A 17686-nucleotide genomic window follows, 5' to 3' on the forward strand; every position below is an offset into this window, starting at 1 on the left:
CGACGATGACAGATAAAAAGTATATATTTTGTGTCTGTTATTTCCTTATTTCAATAATAATTTCCCCTTCATCTGTCTCTCATGGGGGTATGTTTACTTTCACTCATCTCTTCCTATCTACACACCTACAGAAATATTTACAATCTGTTTTGTAAACTCCACTCGTCCAGACTCAAATTCTCCATTTACGTTTAATTCAGGCTGTTGTTTCTCAAGTCGATGATCCCGACCACTGTGATCCCACTCCTTTTTAAAATTGTTTTGTTAAAAATTACTTTATCAGAGTTACAAAGCAAGATCTCAGAGTGTGGACAGGGGCAAACCCCTAATCCAGCTCCTTGCCTGCTCCAAAAACCAATTCAAATTGAATCCAATTCATGGTCCCCACGAGAGAGACATCCCAGATCCAGGCACTAGAAGGATGAGGGGGGATCTTATTGTAACTTACATGATACTGTGAGGCCTGGATAGAGTGGACGTGGAGAGGATGTTTCCACTTGTAGGAAAAACTAGAAGCAGAGGACACCATCAGACTAAAGGACGATCCTTTAAAACAGATGAGGAGGAATTTCTTCAGTCAGAGGATAGGTGAATCTGTAGAACTCATTGCTGTCAAGGCTGTGGAGTCCAAATCACTGAGTGTCTTTAAGACATAGATAGATAGGTTCTTGATTAATAAGGGGATCAGGGGTTATGGGGAGAACGCAGGAGAATGGGGATGAGAAAAGTATCAGCCATGATTGAATGGCGGAGCAGACTCGATGGGCCGAGTGGCACCTGACCTCACGCTCTCCTTAGCCAAAAGGCCGAGAGGCGATGTGATTCCACTCCTAACACCACTTGAAAGATACAGAGTGAGGAATCATTACCCGAAAAGAGGATTGAGCTGAGGAGTGATTTTAAAACAGTTTATTGGGAAGCAACAAACTGGAGTTAAATGGACAGAAATAGTGAACACTTTTTTAGGTGAGGATGGTTTCTGGCTCCTGGAGAACAAACAGAAGGATGGTGCCGAGTGAGTGTTGGTGTCCATGGCTGGTGGCTGCCGTCTCCTCTGAATGGTTCACTGGTGTCGGTGTCCATGGCTGGTGGCTGCAGTGCCCTCTGAACGGTTCACTGGTGTCGGTGTCCATGGCTGGTGGCTGCAGTGCCCTCTGAACGGTTCACTGGTGTGAGCCAGATTTCGATGTTTGGATGAAGCCAATCACTTTGAAATCTCCTTGTTCTTGAGAGCCATTGTTAATTGTTGCACACAGTTGGGTAACGACTGGCTCATAATGTCCAATTGTATAAGTGTTAAAAATGTCTTCTTTCAGGGGCTATGCTCAAGACATTGTCCTTGGCTGAGATAACAGGTCTGTCCTGTGTTTGTCAGTCAGCAAGTTGACAGAGAAGCTTTCTTCAGAATGCAGAGGGAGAGCTATTTCTGGAATATGCCATAAATTTCTGATGATTTTACATAAGTCGATTAAACTGTGATTTCTTACAATCTATTACTTGGATTGAACTTGTCTCCATTCCTGGTCTGAGGGGATTTCTGGACAAGATGGAAGATGGGAAGGATAACATTCTGAACTCTCAATTCTCCACCAATTCCCATTCCCTTTCTGGGCGATAACAGAGGCTTCACTGTGTGTAATGTACAAATCACTGAGAATTGGCAGCAAGGGCTGATCAGCACTTTCTAATCGGAAATGTTAATCAGTGGAACAAATCAGACACTGAATTGTAGATTTTGTACCAAAGGTCATTTTGTGATTGAAGGAAAAGTCCAGAACATTGTTGTGAACTAATTTCCAATGAGAGTTTCTGAATTATGGGGAAAGATCACAGACAGCGTTTCCAGAATTCTGCAGCCCCGAGAACACAATCAACTATAGATCCAGAATAATTAATTCCAGCTCAGCTAAACAGTGGATTAACATTAGCAGAAACAAACCCCATCTGTCAGAACGAATGTTATTCGGGCCTGGTTGTCAGTAACAGCGGCAATAACAGCAGAATCCAATCCCTGAGTCACTTGTGACGTCGCTGGTGTTTCAGCAATTGGGATGAATCAATGAACCCCTTCCCACACTCAAGGCAGGTGAATGGCCTCTCCCCAGTGTGAACCCGTTCATGTCTCAGCAGTTGGGATGAATCAGTGAATCCCTTCCCACACTCGGAGCAGGTGAATGGCCTTTCCCCAGTGTGAACTTGTTCATGTCTCAGCAACTGGCATGAATCAGTGAATCCCTTCCCACACTCGGAGCAGGTGAACGGCCTCTCCCCACTGTGAACACGCTGGTGTAATGCTAGGTTAGATGACTGAGTGAATCCCCTCCCACACAAAGAGCAGGTGAATGGTCGCTCCCCTCTGTGAATTCGTTGGTGTACGATGAAGCTGCTAGAATGCCTGAAGCTCTTTCCACAGTCAGTGCAGCTGAATGGTTTCTCCCCAGTGTGAACTCGCTGGTGTTTCTGCAGGGTGGATGAAAGCCTAAAGCTCATTCCACAGTCAGTGCAGCTGAATGGTTTCTCCCCAGTGTGAATTCGCTGGTGTGACACAAGGTTGGATGAGTTAATGAATCCCTCCCACACACAGAGCAGATGAATGGCCTCTCCCCAGTGTGAACCCGCTTGTGTAATGCTAAGTGTGTTGACCGAGCGAATCCCTTCCCACATACAGAGCAGGTGAATGGCCTCTCCCCAGTATGAACCCGCTGGTGTATTGCTAAGTTTGATGACCGAGTGAATCCCTTCCCACACAAGGAGCAGTTGAACGGCCTGTCCCCACTGTGAGTGCGTCGATGAGTTACCAGCTGGGAGGGGAAAGTGAATACCTCCCCACATTTCCACAGTTTCTCCATGGTGCCAGTGTCCTTGTGTCTCTCCACACAGAACAAGTGTACAGTTTCTTCCCAGAGCAATTAAGTTACATTTTTTCAAGCTGTGTAAACGCTACAGTCAGTTTTCAGGAACACACATTCGGGTGTTCGTGTTTCTCGGTGTTCTTCCAGTCAAACTGATATTTTAAATCTTTTTCCAAATGAGAACCTTCTTCTTTCCACATTCAGAAGCTGATGATATTCAGGTCCCGAAGAATAGAGTTATTCTGTTGAATGTTGATCTGATGTTTTGTTTTGGGATTTCCGATGGCAAATTCTCCTCACCTTCTAATATCCTGTAGAAGGTGTTACAAAAGTCATCACTGTCAGTCCAGGATAGAAATTCTAAAGAGACAATTTTAATTTCTCTGGCATATTTTTTCCACTCTTGTTCCCCCAAAGTAGTAAATCCCCGTCGCACACACTCTCCCTCCTCCTTGGGCTGAAATCCAAACCCATCTCACTATCTTCTCCGTTACTTTCCTCAACTCCAAGTTTTCTCCCTCTCTCTCCTCTGCCTGAGTTCAGTTCTCCAAAACACCCTGAAAAAGGAATTTCTGTCAGTCCCAGATAGACATTCAGAAGGGACCAAAATTCTTCTTGGTTTCAGTTTGCTGCGTGCACATCTTTTTCCCTTCTCACCCTGTATAGGAGTTTCCAGAATCCATGTTAGTCAATGGCGGTGGTGGCGTAATGGTATTACGCTGGACTAATTAACCAGAGACCCAAACCCAGAACAATGCTCTGGGGGGGGGGGGGGGGGGGGGGGGAAATTCGGCATGTCCACATTAACCCTTACCAACTTTTACAGTTGCACTATAGAAAGCATCCTATCGGGCTGCATCACAGCCTGGTATGGCAACTGCTCGGCCCAGGACCGCAAGGAACTTCAGAGAGCCGTGAATACCGCCCAGTCCATCACATGAACCTGCCTCCCATCCATGGACTCCATCTACACCTCCCGCTGCAGGGGGAAAGCGGGCAGCATAATCAAGGATCCCTCCCACCCGGCTTACTCACTTTTCCAACTTCTTCCATCGAGCAGGAGATACAGAAGTCTGAGAACACGCATGAACAGACTCAAAAACAGCTTCTTCCCCACTGTCACCAGACTCCTAAATGACCCTCTTATTGACTGACCTCATTAACACTACACCCTGTATGCTTCAACCGATGCCAATGCTTATGTAGTTACATTGTATATCTTGTGTTGCCCTATTATGTATTCTCATGTATTTTCTTGAATTTTGTTTAATTCCCTTTTCTTCTATGTACTGAATGATCTGTTGAGCTGCTTGCAGAAAAATACTTTTCACTGTACCTCGGTACACGTGACAATAAACAAATCCAATCCAAACCAACTCTGGAAAGGTTGGACGAGGGCTCTCCCTCTCTCTTAAAGACAATGCCATTCAAGATTCTCTTAAGGTTAACATGCAGGTTCAACGGGCAGTTAGGAAGGCAAATGCAATGTTAGCATTCATGTCGAGAGGGCCAGAATACAAGAGCAGGGATGTACTTCTGAGGCTCACAAGAATGATCCCTGGAATGAAGAACTTGAGGACACTAGGGTCTGTACTTGTTGGGAGTTCTGAAGGATCAGGGGGGACCTTATTGAAACTTACAGGATATTGTGAGGCCTGGATAGAGTGAATGTGGAGAGGATGTTTCCACTTGTTGGAAAACTGGAACCAGAGGACACAATCTCAGACTAAAGGGACAATTCTTTAAAACAGAGATGAGGTTGAATTTCTTCAGCCAGAGGGTGGTGAATCTGTGGCACTCTTTGCCGCAGAAGGCTGTGGAGGCCAAATCACTGAGTGTCTTTAAGACAGAGATAGATAGGATTCTTGATTAATAAGGGGATCAGTGGTTATGGGGAGAAGGCAGAAGAATGGGGATGAGAAAATATCATGATTGAATGGCAGAGCAGACTCGATGGGATGAGTGGCCTAATTCTGCTCCTATATCTTATGGTGTTAGATCCTGAGTTTTTATTTTCTACAATAGGGGCTGTTTAGCACAGGGCTAAATCACTGGCTTTGAAAGCAGACCAAGGCAGGCCAGCATCACGATTCAATTCCCGTACCAGCCTCCCCGAACAGGTGCCGGAATGTAGCGACTAGGGGCTTTTCACAGTAACTTCATTTGAAGCCTATTTGTGACAATAAGTAATTTTCATTTCATTTAATTTTATCAAACGCCTTCTGGAAATCTAAGGACAGTGCATTCACCTGTTTCCTTTTAGCCACAATACATGTGACTCCATCAAATAACTGATAAATCACAAAACCATGTAGACTCTGCCTGATTACCTTCAATTTTTCTAACATGTTCCCTATGACAGATGTTTGGTTAACTAGCCTGTCGTTTCCAGCTATCTGCCCCCCCCCCCCTTTTACTTTTGTTATTTTCCAATTTAATGGATTCCTCCCTATATCGAGCAAATTTTGAAAAATGAAACGGGTGCATCAACTCTCTCATTAGCTGCTTCTTTCAAGATCTTAGGGTGAAGTCGACCCGAATCCGGGGTTTTGTCAGCCTGCAGACTCAAACATTGCTCATTAACACTTCCCTGGTGATTGTAATTTTTCTGAGTTCCTCTGTCCCTTCCATTTGCTGATTTACAGATATTTCTGAAATGTTACTTGATTCCTCTACAGCGAAGGCTGATGCAAATACCTGTTCAATTCAGCCCCACCTCAACCCATTTGTTTTCATTTCATTTTAACTGTCTTTTACCATTTCTTTCTTTCCTGCACCTTTCTCCTCTTTGCTTCCCCTCCCCCCACACCTACAGTTCATCCTCTGATGTTAGTTTCCCTGCTGTTTGCCCTTTCACATCTTTTGTCCTCTCTGGGGACTGCCATTAGCATTCTTTCCCATTGGTATCTGTGGCCATTAGCACCTGGTTTCCCTGGGTTTCTGTGGCTATGACTTCAATTCTCACGCCACAGTCTAAATATTTCCCACTCTCTCGGTCAGCTTTGACAAAGAGTCATCAGACTCGAAACGTTAGCTCTTTTCTCTTCCGACAGATGCTACCAGACTTGCTGAGATTTTCCAGCATTTTCCCTTTTGTTTCAGATTCCAGCATCCGCAGTAATTTCCTTTTACCTGTTCAACTCATTTGTCATAACCTTACTTTCCATTGTTAATTTCCCAGATTGCTTGTGAGAGCATCAACACTCACTTGAAAAAAGAAGGAAGAAAGAAGAATTGAATTATTTACTATCACAAATATCTATTGAAACTCTATCTGTCTTTATATTTCTAGCCAGCTTTCTCTGGTACTCTAATTATTTCCTCCTTATTAATATTTTTGTGTTTATATTTGATCCTTTATATTCTGCCCAATGTTCTGACCTGATATCTGCCTTTGCGCTGTTCCATGCTTTGTAAAAAAACATTGATATGTCTTTAACTTTTTTAGTTAAATACAGATGTTGGGTCCTCCCCTTGGAATTTTCCATTCTCATGAGAATGTATCTATTCTGTTTATACTGAAATATCCCGTTCAATGTCTGCTACTGAATCTCAATTGACCTGACACCCAAGCTCATTTGAAAGTTCATTTTAGCTTGCTCTGCTTTGATGCCCTCATAATTGCTCTTATTTAAGCTGAACTTACTCGTTTTGGACTCAATCTTCTTCCCCACAAACTGCATGTCAAATTCAGTCATATTATGATCACTGTTACCTGGGTATGCCTTCACCATGAGGTTATCAATTAATCCTTGTTGCACAATACCCAGCCTGGTGTTACCTGACCTCTGGTTGGCTCCAAAATGTGCTGATTGTAGAAACTATTGCAAGAACATTGTGAACTCCTCACCTATGCTACTTTCGACAATCTGATTTTTCCAGTTTATAAGTGTACTAAAATCTCCCTTGATTATCATTGTACCTTTTCTGACAAACTCCCATTATCTCTTCCGTCACACTCTGTCCTACTGTGTCGTTACAATTAGGAGGCCTGCACACCACTCCCAGAAGTAAATTCTTGCCTTTACCATTTTTCATCTCAAACCAAACCATTCCTACATCCTGATTTCCTGAGCTTATATTATCTCTGTCTAATGTGCCAACACCATCAATAATTAACAGAGCCGCTCTTCCACCGTTTCCGAGATTTCTGTCCTTCCTAAATTTTACATACACTACAATATTCAGCTCACCACCACCTTTTGAAGGGGAATGGATGATGGGCAATAAATGTAGTCTTAGAGAAATCAAGGACTGGAACACTGTCGTTAACACAAGGCTAATTTTATTAATCTATATCCAGAATATTAAACTTCGGCTGAGTCACAGGAATGATTAACATCAACTGAAACAAACTCCAACTGTCAGAATGAACACGGCTCAGTCGTGGATGTGATTAACAGCAGTAATAACAGAATCCAACCTCTTGTGAATTCGCTGGTGTTTCTGCAGGGTGAATGAACGAGTGAATCCTTTCCCGCATAGAGGGAAGATGAATAATGTCTCCCTGGTGTGAATGCGCTGGTGTTTCAGCCGGAGGGAATGCTGAGTGAATCCCTTCCCACACACGGAGCAGGTGAACGGCCTCTCTCCAGTGTGACTGCGCTGGTGAATCAGCAGATCCATTTTGCCTTTAAAGCTCTTCTCACAGGCGGAACATTTAAAAGGTCTCGTATCAGAATGAACACGTTGGTGTGAGGCGAGTTGGGCAGACTGAGTGAATCCCTTCCCACATTCAGGGCAGATGAACTGTCTCACCCCAGTGTGAATGCGCTGGCGTCTCAGCAGGGTGGATGACTGAGTGAATCCCTTCCCACACACACAGCAGGTGAATGGTCTCTCCCCAGTGTGAACCCTCTGATGATCCAGAAGTTTGCATAACTGAGCGAATGTCACCCCACACTCAGGACAGGTGAATGGTTTCTCTCCAGTGTGAATTCTCTGGTGCGTCAGAAGGTTGGATAACTGAGCAAATCCCTTCCCACACTCAGTGCACGTGAATGGTTTCTCCCCGCTGTGCATTCGCTGGTGTGTCAAAAGGCTGGATAACTGAGTGAATCTCTTCCCACATTCAGAGCAAGTGAACGGCCTCTCCCCAGTGTGAACCCGCTGGTGTGTCAGAAGATTAAATTTGTTTTTAAAGCTCTTCTCACAATCGGAACATTTAAAAGGTCTCATGTCAGAGTGAACAAGTTGGTGTGCAGTCAGATGTGTTAGTCGAGTGAATCCCTTTCCACACTCGGAACAGGTGAATGGACTCTCCCCGGTGTGACTGCGGTGATGAGTTTCCAGCTCAGAAGGGTAACTGAATCCCTTCCCACATTCCCCACATTTCCACGGTTTCTCAATGGTGCCGGCATCCTTGTGTCTCTCCATTTTGGACGATCAGTTGAAGCTTCTTCCACACACAGAACATGTGTACAGTTTCTCCTCGCTGTGAATGGTGTGGTGTTTTTCAGGCTGTGTAACTGGTTGAAGCTCTTTCCACAGTCAGTTCACTGGTGTGTCAAAATATATATTTTTCAAAAGAATATGTTTTCCTACGCACAGAACAGACAAACATTTCTTCTTCCACATTCACAGGCCAATGATATTCAGATCCTGATGAATAGAGTGACTCTGTTAAATCTTGATGTGAAGTTTGATTTGAGTTTCCATCTGTAAATCCTCCCTTTGTAATATCCTGTAAAAGAAGTTTATAAAAGTCATCACTAGGGGCAGGCACAGTGACTCAGTGGTTAGCCGAGAACCCGGGTTTGATCCCGGCCCCGGGCCACTGTCTGTATGGAGTTTGCACATTCTCCCAGTGTCTGCGTGGGTCTGGCCACGACAATCCAAAAATCCAAACGGGCAGCACGGTAGCATTGTGGATAGCACAATCGCTTCACAGCTCCAGGGTCCCAGGTTCGATTCCGGCTTGGGTCACTGTCTGTGTGGAGTCTGCACATCCTCCCCGTGTGTGCGTGGGTTTCCTCCGGGTGCTCCGGTTTCCTCCCACAGTCCAAAGATGTGCAGGTTAGGTAGATTGGCCATGATAAATTGCCCTTAGTGTCCAAAATTACCCTTAGTGTTGGGTGGGGTTACTGGGTTATGGGGATAGGATGGAGGCGTTGACCTTGGGTAGGGTGCTCTTTCCAAGAGCCGGTGCAGACTCGATGGGCCGAATGGCCTCCTTCTGCACTGTAAATTCTATGATGTGCAGGGTAGGTGAATTGGCCTATCTAAAATTACGCCTCAATTGGGAGAAAGAAAATTGGGTAATCCTAATTTTTTTAGAAATGAACAAAAGCCATCACTGTCAAACCAGGATAGAAATTCTGAACAGACAATTCAAGTTTCTCTGGAATATTTTCTCCTCTCTTGTTCCCCCAAAGCTGTAAATCCCCATCCCACACACTCTTCCTCCTCCCTGGGCTGAAATCCAAACCCATCTCACCATCTGCACCATTTCTTTCCTCCACTCCCAGTTTTCTCCCTCTCTCTCCTCTGCCTGGGTTCAGTTCTCCAGCTCCAGCCTGCAGACTGACAATAAAATCAATGGGTTTTATTGGGGGTTTGGGTCCTCCAGCAGATGTTTGTGAATCCTCCCCGCCCACCTGCCAGGGTTTCCTTCGTTCCCAGAGATCAGAGTCCTCATTGATGATTTGAGCCCAAACTGGAACCACATTAATTGGGAAAAAAATATTTTCATGTAGGTGCACGTCTCCACAAAGTGTTTCCAATTCTTCCCACCCATCTCCTTCACAGGTTGACGCATTTATTTGTCTGACTAAAAGAATAGTCTCTGATCGCACCGTTGTTAGCACTGCTGCCTCATGGTACCAAGGTCCCAGGTTCGATCCCATTCCTGGGTCACTGTCCGTGTGGAGTTTGCACATTCTCCCCGTGTCTGCACGCGTCTCACATCCACAACCCAAAGATGTGCAGGGTAGGTGGATTTCCCAAGCTAAATTGCACCTTAATTGGAAAAAAATTGGTCACTTGAAATTTATTTTAAAAAAGGATTGTCTCTTTTCTAATGTTCACAATTAAAGGGGTGGGTTCCCCAGGAGATGGCTGACATTTCAGGGGGCATTAAATTAATAATGGACAGAGATACGTCTAGTGTTGTTATATGGTACAGATTAGATATATTATTTACCGTTCTGTAATAAAGTTAACGTATTATTATTTCTCCTCTTGTAATATAAGAATGTAGCTACGTTATAGATTTCCAGTCATCTCTTCCCTCAGAGGGTTGTTAGTCTTTGGATTTCTCTTCCACAGGGACCAGTTGTATCTGGGGGTCATTGAATATATTGAAGCACAAGTTTAACAGATATTTTATTGAAAATGGAGTTAAGGGTTATGGGGAACAGGTAGGAAAATAGAGTGAAAGCTGAGATGAATAGGGATTTCTTCACTCGAGGATGTGGTGAAGCTTTGGAATTCTCTACCCCAGAGGAATGTGGAGCCTCAGTCATCAGATATGTTCAAGACAAATATTGAGAGGTTTCTATATATTGAAGATATTGAGGGATATGGGGATCGTGTGGGAAAATGGAGCTGAGGTAGATCAAGTATCTCATTGAATGATTGAGCAGACTCGGTGGGCCGAATGGCCTACTCTTGCTCCTATTCTAATCTCTGTGTCCTGGTCTGGTAGCAGTGAGCTGAGCTGGGATCTGTCAATCAACATGAACCAGCACCTTCAGGAGAATTGGGAGGGTGAATATTAGATATAGCAGAGTCAGAATGGCGGGAGATTGTGTGGGATGGAGATTTACAGACTTTGGAGAACGAGAGAGGAAATAATGTTCCCTAGGAACTAGAATTGTCTGTTCTGAATTCCTATCCTGTACTAACTGATGACTTTTGTAAATTGTTTTAAAGGATATTGGAAGTGGAGGAATTATAGACAGAAATATCAAACATCACGTCTCGATGTGACAAACTCATTCGATTCCTTCTGATCTGAATATCATCGGGCTCTGAATATTATCGGCGAGAAGAAAAATGTTTGTCTGATTTTTCAGCTTCAAATGATTTTAAATGTGAATGTGACTGGAAAAGCGCCGAGACCCACACAACACACACCCCAGTGAGAGTGTTCCAGTGAACTGACGGTGGAAAGAGCTTTAACCAGTTACACAGCCTGAAATAACATCACACCATTCACAGTGAGGAGAGACAGTGCACACGTTCTGTGTGTAGATAAGGCTTCCACTGATTGTCCAATCTGGAGAGACACGAGGAGACCCAAAACATGGAGAAACCATGGAAATGTGGGGACTGTGGGAAGGGATACAGATTCCCATCTGAGCTGGAGACTCATCGACGCAGTCACACTGGGGAAAGGCCGTTCACCTGCTCTGAATGTGGGAAGGGATTCACTCGGTTATCTCACCTGCAGGTACACCAGCGAGTTCACACTGGGGAGAGGCCGTTCACCTGCTCTCTGTGTGGGAAGAGATTAATTGATTTATCCAGCCTGCAGAAACACCAGCGAGTTCATACTGGGGAGAAGCCATTCACCTGCTCTCATTGTGGGCAGAGATTCTGTGCTTTATCCAACCTGTGGAGACATCAACGACTTCACACTGGGGAGAGGCCATTCACCTGCTCTCAATGTGGGAAGGGATTCATTGATTCATTCACCCTGCAGAAACACCAGCAAATTCACACTGGGGAGAGGCCATTCACTTGCTCTCAGTGTGGGAAGGAATTCATTGATTCATCCACCCTGCGGAGACATCAGCGAGTTCACACTGGGGAGAGGCCATTCACCTGCTCTCAGTGTGGGAAGGGATTCATTGATTCATTCACCCTGCAGAGACATCAGCAAATTCACACTGGGGAGAGGCCATTCACCTGCTCTCAGTGTGGGAAGGGATTCAGTGATTTATCCAACCTGCAGACACACCAGCGAGTCCACACTGGGGAGAGGCCATTCACCTGCTCTCAGTGTGGGAAGGGATTCCGTGCTTTATCCAACCTGCAGATCCATCAGCGAGTTCACACTGCTGAGCGCCCGTTCACCTGCTCTCAATGTGGGAAGGGATTCACTCAGTCATCCAGCCTGCAGACACACCAGCGAGTTCACACTGGGAAGAAGCCATTCACCTGCTCTCAGTGTGGGCTGAGATCCCGAGCTTCATCCAACCTGCGGAACCACCAGCGAGTTCACACTGGGGACAAACTGTTGACCTGCTCTCAGTGTGGCAAAGGATTTATTGATTCATCCACCCTGCAGAGACATCAGCGAGTTCACAATGGGGAGAAACCATTCACCTGCTCCCTTTGTGGGAATGGATTCACACAGTTATCCAGTCTGCAGACACACCAGCGAGTTCACACTGGGGAGAGGCCATTCACCTGCTCTTAGTGTGGGAGGGGATTACATAGAAAACTGGAGCAGGAAGAGGCCATTTGGCCCTTTGCGTCTGGGGAGAACGTGCAGACTCCGTATAGACAGTAACCCAGCCAGGAATCGAACCTGGGACCGTGGTGCTGTGAAAAAACAGTGCTAAGCACTATGCTACCATGCTGCCCATTGATCCCCTTCGCCCTAAGTGCTATATCTAACTGCTTCCTGAAAACGTACAATGTATTGGCCTCAACTATTTCCTGTGGTAACAAATTCCACAGGCTCACCACTCTCTGGTTGAAGAAATTTCTCTTCATCTCTGTCCGAAATGGTCTCCCCCGTATCCTCCGACTGCGACCTCTGGTTCTCTACATTCCCACCATCGGGAAAATCTTTCCTGCATCTACCCTGTCAAGTCCTCTTAGAATATTATAGGTTTCTATGAGATTCCCCATTCTTCTGACCTCCAGCGAATACAATCCTAACTTATTCAGTCTCTCATACATCATCTGGTAAACCTTCGCTGCACTCCCTCGAGAGCAAGAACACCTCCCTCAGATAAGGAGACGAAAACTGCTCACAATATTCCAGATATGGCCTCGCCAAGGCCCTGCACAATTGCAGCAAAATATCCCTGCTCCTGTATTCGAATCCGCTCGCAATGAAAGCTAGCATATTCTTTACCGCCTGCTGTAGCTGCGTGCTTACCTTCAGTGACTGGTGTACAAGGATACCCAGGTCTTGTTGCACATTCCCCGCCTCTCTTAATCTATGGCCGTTCAGATAATAGTCTGCCTTCTTGTTTTTGGTACCAAAGTGGATAACCTCGCATTTCTCCAAATTAAACTGCATCTGCCATTAATTTGCCCACTCACTCAACTTGTCCAAATCACAAATTGTCCATGGATCTCTGCATCCTCCTCACAGCTGACCAACCCCCCCCCCCCCAATCTCCCCTGCACCCCGCGCAAAGTGGTGTCATCTGCAAAGTTGGAGAAATTGCATTTTGTTCTATCATCTAAATCGTTAATATATAGGGTGGTGCAATGGTTAGCACAGCTGCTTCACGGCGCTGACGACCAGGGTTCAATCCTGCCCTTGGTTACTGTCCGTGTGGATACAAGTTCTCCCCATGTCTCGGTGGGTCTAATCTCCACAACCCCAAAGATGTACAGGGTAGGTGAATTGGCCACGCTGAATTGCCCCTCAATTGGAAAAATGAAATTGGGACTTGAATTTTTAAAAAATCATTAATATGTCTTGTGACTATCTGGGATCCTAGCACCGATCCCTGCAGTATCCCACTATTCACTGCCTGCCCATTTGGAAAAGACCATTAATTCCTACTCTTTGTTTCCTGTCTGCCAACCAGTTTTTGTATCCATCTCAATACACTACCATTAATCCCATGTGCTTTACTTTTACCCACTAATCTCTTATGCGGGACTTTGGTCAAAAGCCATCTGAAAGTCCAAATATACCACATCCACTGGCTGCCCCTCATCAACTCTACCAGTTACACCCTTGAAGAATTCCAGTAGATTTGGCAAGCATGATTTCTCCTTGATAAATCCATGCTGACTGTGTCCGATCCTGCCACTGGTTTCTAAGTGCTTTGGTATAAAATCTATGATAATGCACTTTAGAATTTCCCCCACTGCCGATATCAGGCTTACTGGCCTATAATTCCCAGTTTTCTCTCTGTATCCCTTTTTAAAGAGTGGAATTATATAAGCCACCCTCCAATCTGCAGGAATTGATCCAGAGTCTATAGAATCCTGGAAGATGACCACCAATGCATCCACTATTTCTCGAGCCACTTCTTTAAGTACTTTGGGATGCAGATTATCAGGCCCTGGGGATTTATCAGCCTTCAATCCCACCAATTTCCCCAACACAATATTTACTGATATTGATCTCCTTCAGTTCCTCCCTCTCACTAAATCATGCGTTCCCCAACATTTCTCTATCTGATTTGTGCCCTCATTTGTGAAGACAGAACCAAAGTATGTATTTATTTGCTCAGACATTTCTTTGTTCCCTATTATACATTCCCCTGTTTCTGATTGTAAGGAACCTACATTTGTCTTCACCAATCTTTTTCTCTGCACATACCAATAGAAATTGGACAATCAGCCTAATTTCCTGTTTTATGTCATTTCGATCATCACTGCAGTTTGGGGGTCGAGATACGATGCCAACTGATGTTTTTGCCCCTTGGTGTTTCTGAGCTCTACCCAGACAGATTCCACATTGTTGGAGCGAATATCTTTCCTCACTATTGCATTAATTTCCTCTTTAACCAGCACTGCCACTTTTCCTTTTTGTCTGTCCTTTCTAAATACTGAATATATTCAATTCCCATCCCTGCTCATCCTGCAGCCATGTCTCCATAATCCCAATTATCTCACACCAGTTTATGTCTATTTGCGCAATTCACTTGGTTATGCCATCTGCAGTCACATCAGGGAGTTCATACTGGGGAGAGTCCGTTCACCTTCGCACTTTCTGAGACACCAAAAGTTCACAACTGATTACAGGGTTTGGATTCTGCTGTTATTGTTTCTGATCTCAATTTCATCCAGGACTGCATTTTGTTCATTCTGCTGGTCAATGGGGATGGTCAGAGGGTTTCTTTCTGCTGGACTGGCCGGTCTCATGGCTTCTCCCCCAGTGGGCTGATTCTCTCTGAGCCTTCTTGCAAATATCTGGTTGCACATTTCACAAAGAGTGAAAGGGGGTTTGGAGGTTAGAAGATGTTTCATTACCATTTCTGTTTGGAAACCCCAAAAGTCATGCCACGTTGTCATGAAGATGGGCTATGGTGGTTACATGGTTCTTTTGTTTAATTTATCTTGGTTCTTCTCACAGAAGAAAACAATCAGGGTATGAGGGGCAAGTTGTCTGAGGTGCACTGGGAAACTACATTAAATAGTATGGTGGGAGACAGGCAATCACTAATATTGAAGGAATTATTACAGATTTACACTGGGATCGGTTTGCTCAGTTGACTGGATGGCTGGTTTGTGCTGAGTGACACCAACAGCACAGGTTAAATTCCCAAACTGGCTGAGGTTAGCCATCGTCTGTGTCAGTATTTATGCTCCACATGATCCTCCACCCACCCCTCTACATCTCCCCACCTCCCCCATCAGCATCTCCTTCTATTCTTTTTCCCTCATGTATGTCTCTAGCTTTACGTTCAATGTATTCCTGCTGTTCACCTCAACCACTCGCTGTGGGAGTGAGTTCCACATTCTCACCACTCGCTAGATAAAGAGGTTTCTACTGAAATTCCTATTGGATTATTGAATCCTTTCATAATCTCAAAGACTTCCATCAGGTCACCCATCAGTCTTCTCTTATCTAGAAAAAAAACAGCCCCAGCCTTTCCTGAGTGTTAAATGCTCTCAGTTCTGTATATTATGAATCTTTGTTGCACCTTATCCAGTGCCTCTATTTCCTTTATCGAAATGGAGATCACCAATGTTGTCAGTGCTCCCAGTGTTGTCTCACCCTGGGTCTAAACAAGTTGAACATTTCCTCCGTGCTTTTCAATTCTGTCCCTCCAGAATGGAACCCTATATATGGGCCCCACACTTTAGGAAATATGTGAAGTTCTTAGAGGATGTAGAGGACATTTACAAGAATGGCACTAGAGATGAGGGACTCCAGTAAGTTGGAGTGACTGGAGCAGCTGAACTTCTCTCCTGAGATCACAGAATCTGGAGGGTGGGGAATGGGGCCATTCAGCCCTTTGAGACCATGTCGGCTCTCTGTGGAGCAAGCCAGTCTGTCCATTGCCCCGTTCTATCCCTGAATTCATTTCTCTCAGTGCCTGTCCAATTTTCTATTGAGATCCTCTCGTCGTCTCTGCATCTCCTTACCCTCGTAGGCAGTAGGTTCCAGGTCATTACCACTCGCTTTACATGTACATGAGAGTCCCAGAGCACAGAGGAGTCTATTTGGCCCATTTTTCCCATGCCAGCTCTCTGTACAGCGACCCATTTAATCCCATAGTTCGACTATTTTGTTTTTTTTTTTCAGAATGTACCAAATTCCCTTTTGGAAGTTACAGTCCAATGAGATTCCAGCACCATTTATAGACAGTGCATTCCAAATCACAACAACTCGCTGTGTTTTACAACAAATAATTGTGCAAATGGTGTGTCTGGAGTTTCACACAGTATTCAAAATGGTGTCAACACAATGGGGGCAGCAGGGTAGCATGGTGGTTAGCATAAATGCTTCACAGCTCCAGAGTCCCAAGTTCGATTCCCGGCTGGGTCACTGTCTGTGTGGAGTCTGCACGTCCTCCCCCTGTGTGCGTGGGTTTCCTCCGGGTGCTCCGGTTTCCTCCCACAGTCCAAAGATGTGCGGGTTAGGTGGATTGGCCATGCTAAATTGCCCGTAGTGTCCTAATAATAAGTAAGGTTAAGGGGGGGGAGGTTGTTGGGTTACGGGTATAGGGTGGATACGTGGGTTTGAGTGGGGTGATCATGGCTCGGCACAACATTGAGGGCCGAAGGGCCTGTTCTGTGCTGTACTGTTCTATGTTCTATGTAACAATGTGCTTATTCCACAAAATTAAGACTCAATCTTTATCAATGGTTTTGGTGAGGACACCGAGTGTAATATATCCGAGTTTGTGGACAATTAGAACAAATGTACATTTCTATAAAACCTCTCATGACCACTGGACCTCTTAAAGTGTTTTAAAGCCAATGGAGTACTTTTGAAATGTATTCACTGTTGTAATGTAAGTATGCATGTGTAATCACAGTTTTAAAATAGTTATTTTCATAGTGTATTCACTGTCATTAGTAACAAGGTCAAGGAAGCCCTTTTATACCTCTAACATGTGGCTTCCTGCAGCCATTTCTCCGGGATGCCAGCCCCGGTTTGCTCACAGTCCGGCGGTCCACTCACCTCCTCCCTGGCTGACGAATTTGAAAAGCAGGTGTGTCAGCCGGCGTACTCAACTTGCGTGCCGACGTCGGGACTTCGGCCCATCTACGCCGGAGAATAGCAGGAGGCCGGTTTTGGGCAATTTGACGGGGTTATTCGCGGGAAAGGCAGTCGGAAAAATTTGCGCGTTGGGGAGAATAGCGGGAGCGTGTCGGACCGGCGTTGCGGGAAAAAACGGCCGTCCCGCTATTCTCCGCACCGGTGTGGGGTCGGAGAATTCCGTCCCATATTCTGCCAAGACTATGTGGGCTGGGCAGTGGAGTAATGGTATTGTTACTGGGCTAGTAATCCAGAGACCCAGGTTAATGCTCTGGGGGTCTGGGATCGAATCTGGCTCCAACAGATTTGAAATTGAATAAAAGTCAAATTAAAAGTCTGATAACACAAACTAATCAATAACTGAATTAGATGCTATCCAGAGAATTAATTGAACCATATTGTTGAAAAAAAGTCTTTTTGATGTAGAAACAGGAAAAGCCGCTCAGGGAGATGAGGAAATCCAGGCTCAGTGCAGATTTGC

The 17686-nt window shown here is 45.0% G+C and overlaps 2 protein-coding genes across 2 annotated transcripts; one reads left to right on the forward strand and one right to left on the reverse strand.

Annotated features, from left to right (window-relative positions):
* Nucleotides 1-756: 756 nt before the first annotated feature.
* LOC119960870 (zinc finger protein 239-like) lies at nucleotides 757-3505 on the reverse strand. The gene has a single exon (XM_038788461.1). It carries the CDS (start codon nucleotides 2830-2832, stop codon nucleotides 2017-2019), a length of 816 nt encoding a protein of 271 aa, XP_038644389.1. The 5' UTR covers nucleotides 2833-3505; the 3' UTR covers nucleotides 757-2016.
* Nucleotides 3506-11091: 7586 nt separating this feature from the next.
* Nucleotides 11092-12111, forward strand: LOC119960827 (zinc finger protein 235-like; the record flags this gene model as incomplete). The annotated part of the gene is made up of 1 exon (XM_038788417.1): nucleotides 11092-12111. A coding segment is annotated over one exon (1020 nt), but the record flags the coding sequence as incomplete, so codon positions are not given.
* Nucleotides 12112-17686: the final 5575 nt, after the last annotated feature.

This window comes from Scyliorhinus canicula, unplaced genomic scaffold (assembly GCF_902713615.1).
Source record: "Scyliorhinus canicula unplaced genomic scaffold, sScyCan1.1, whole genome shotgun sequence".
Taxonomy (NCBI): Eukaryota; Metazoa; Chordata; class Chondrichthyes; order Carcharhiniformes; family Scyliorhinidae; genus Scyliorhinus; species Scyliorhinus canicula.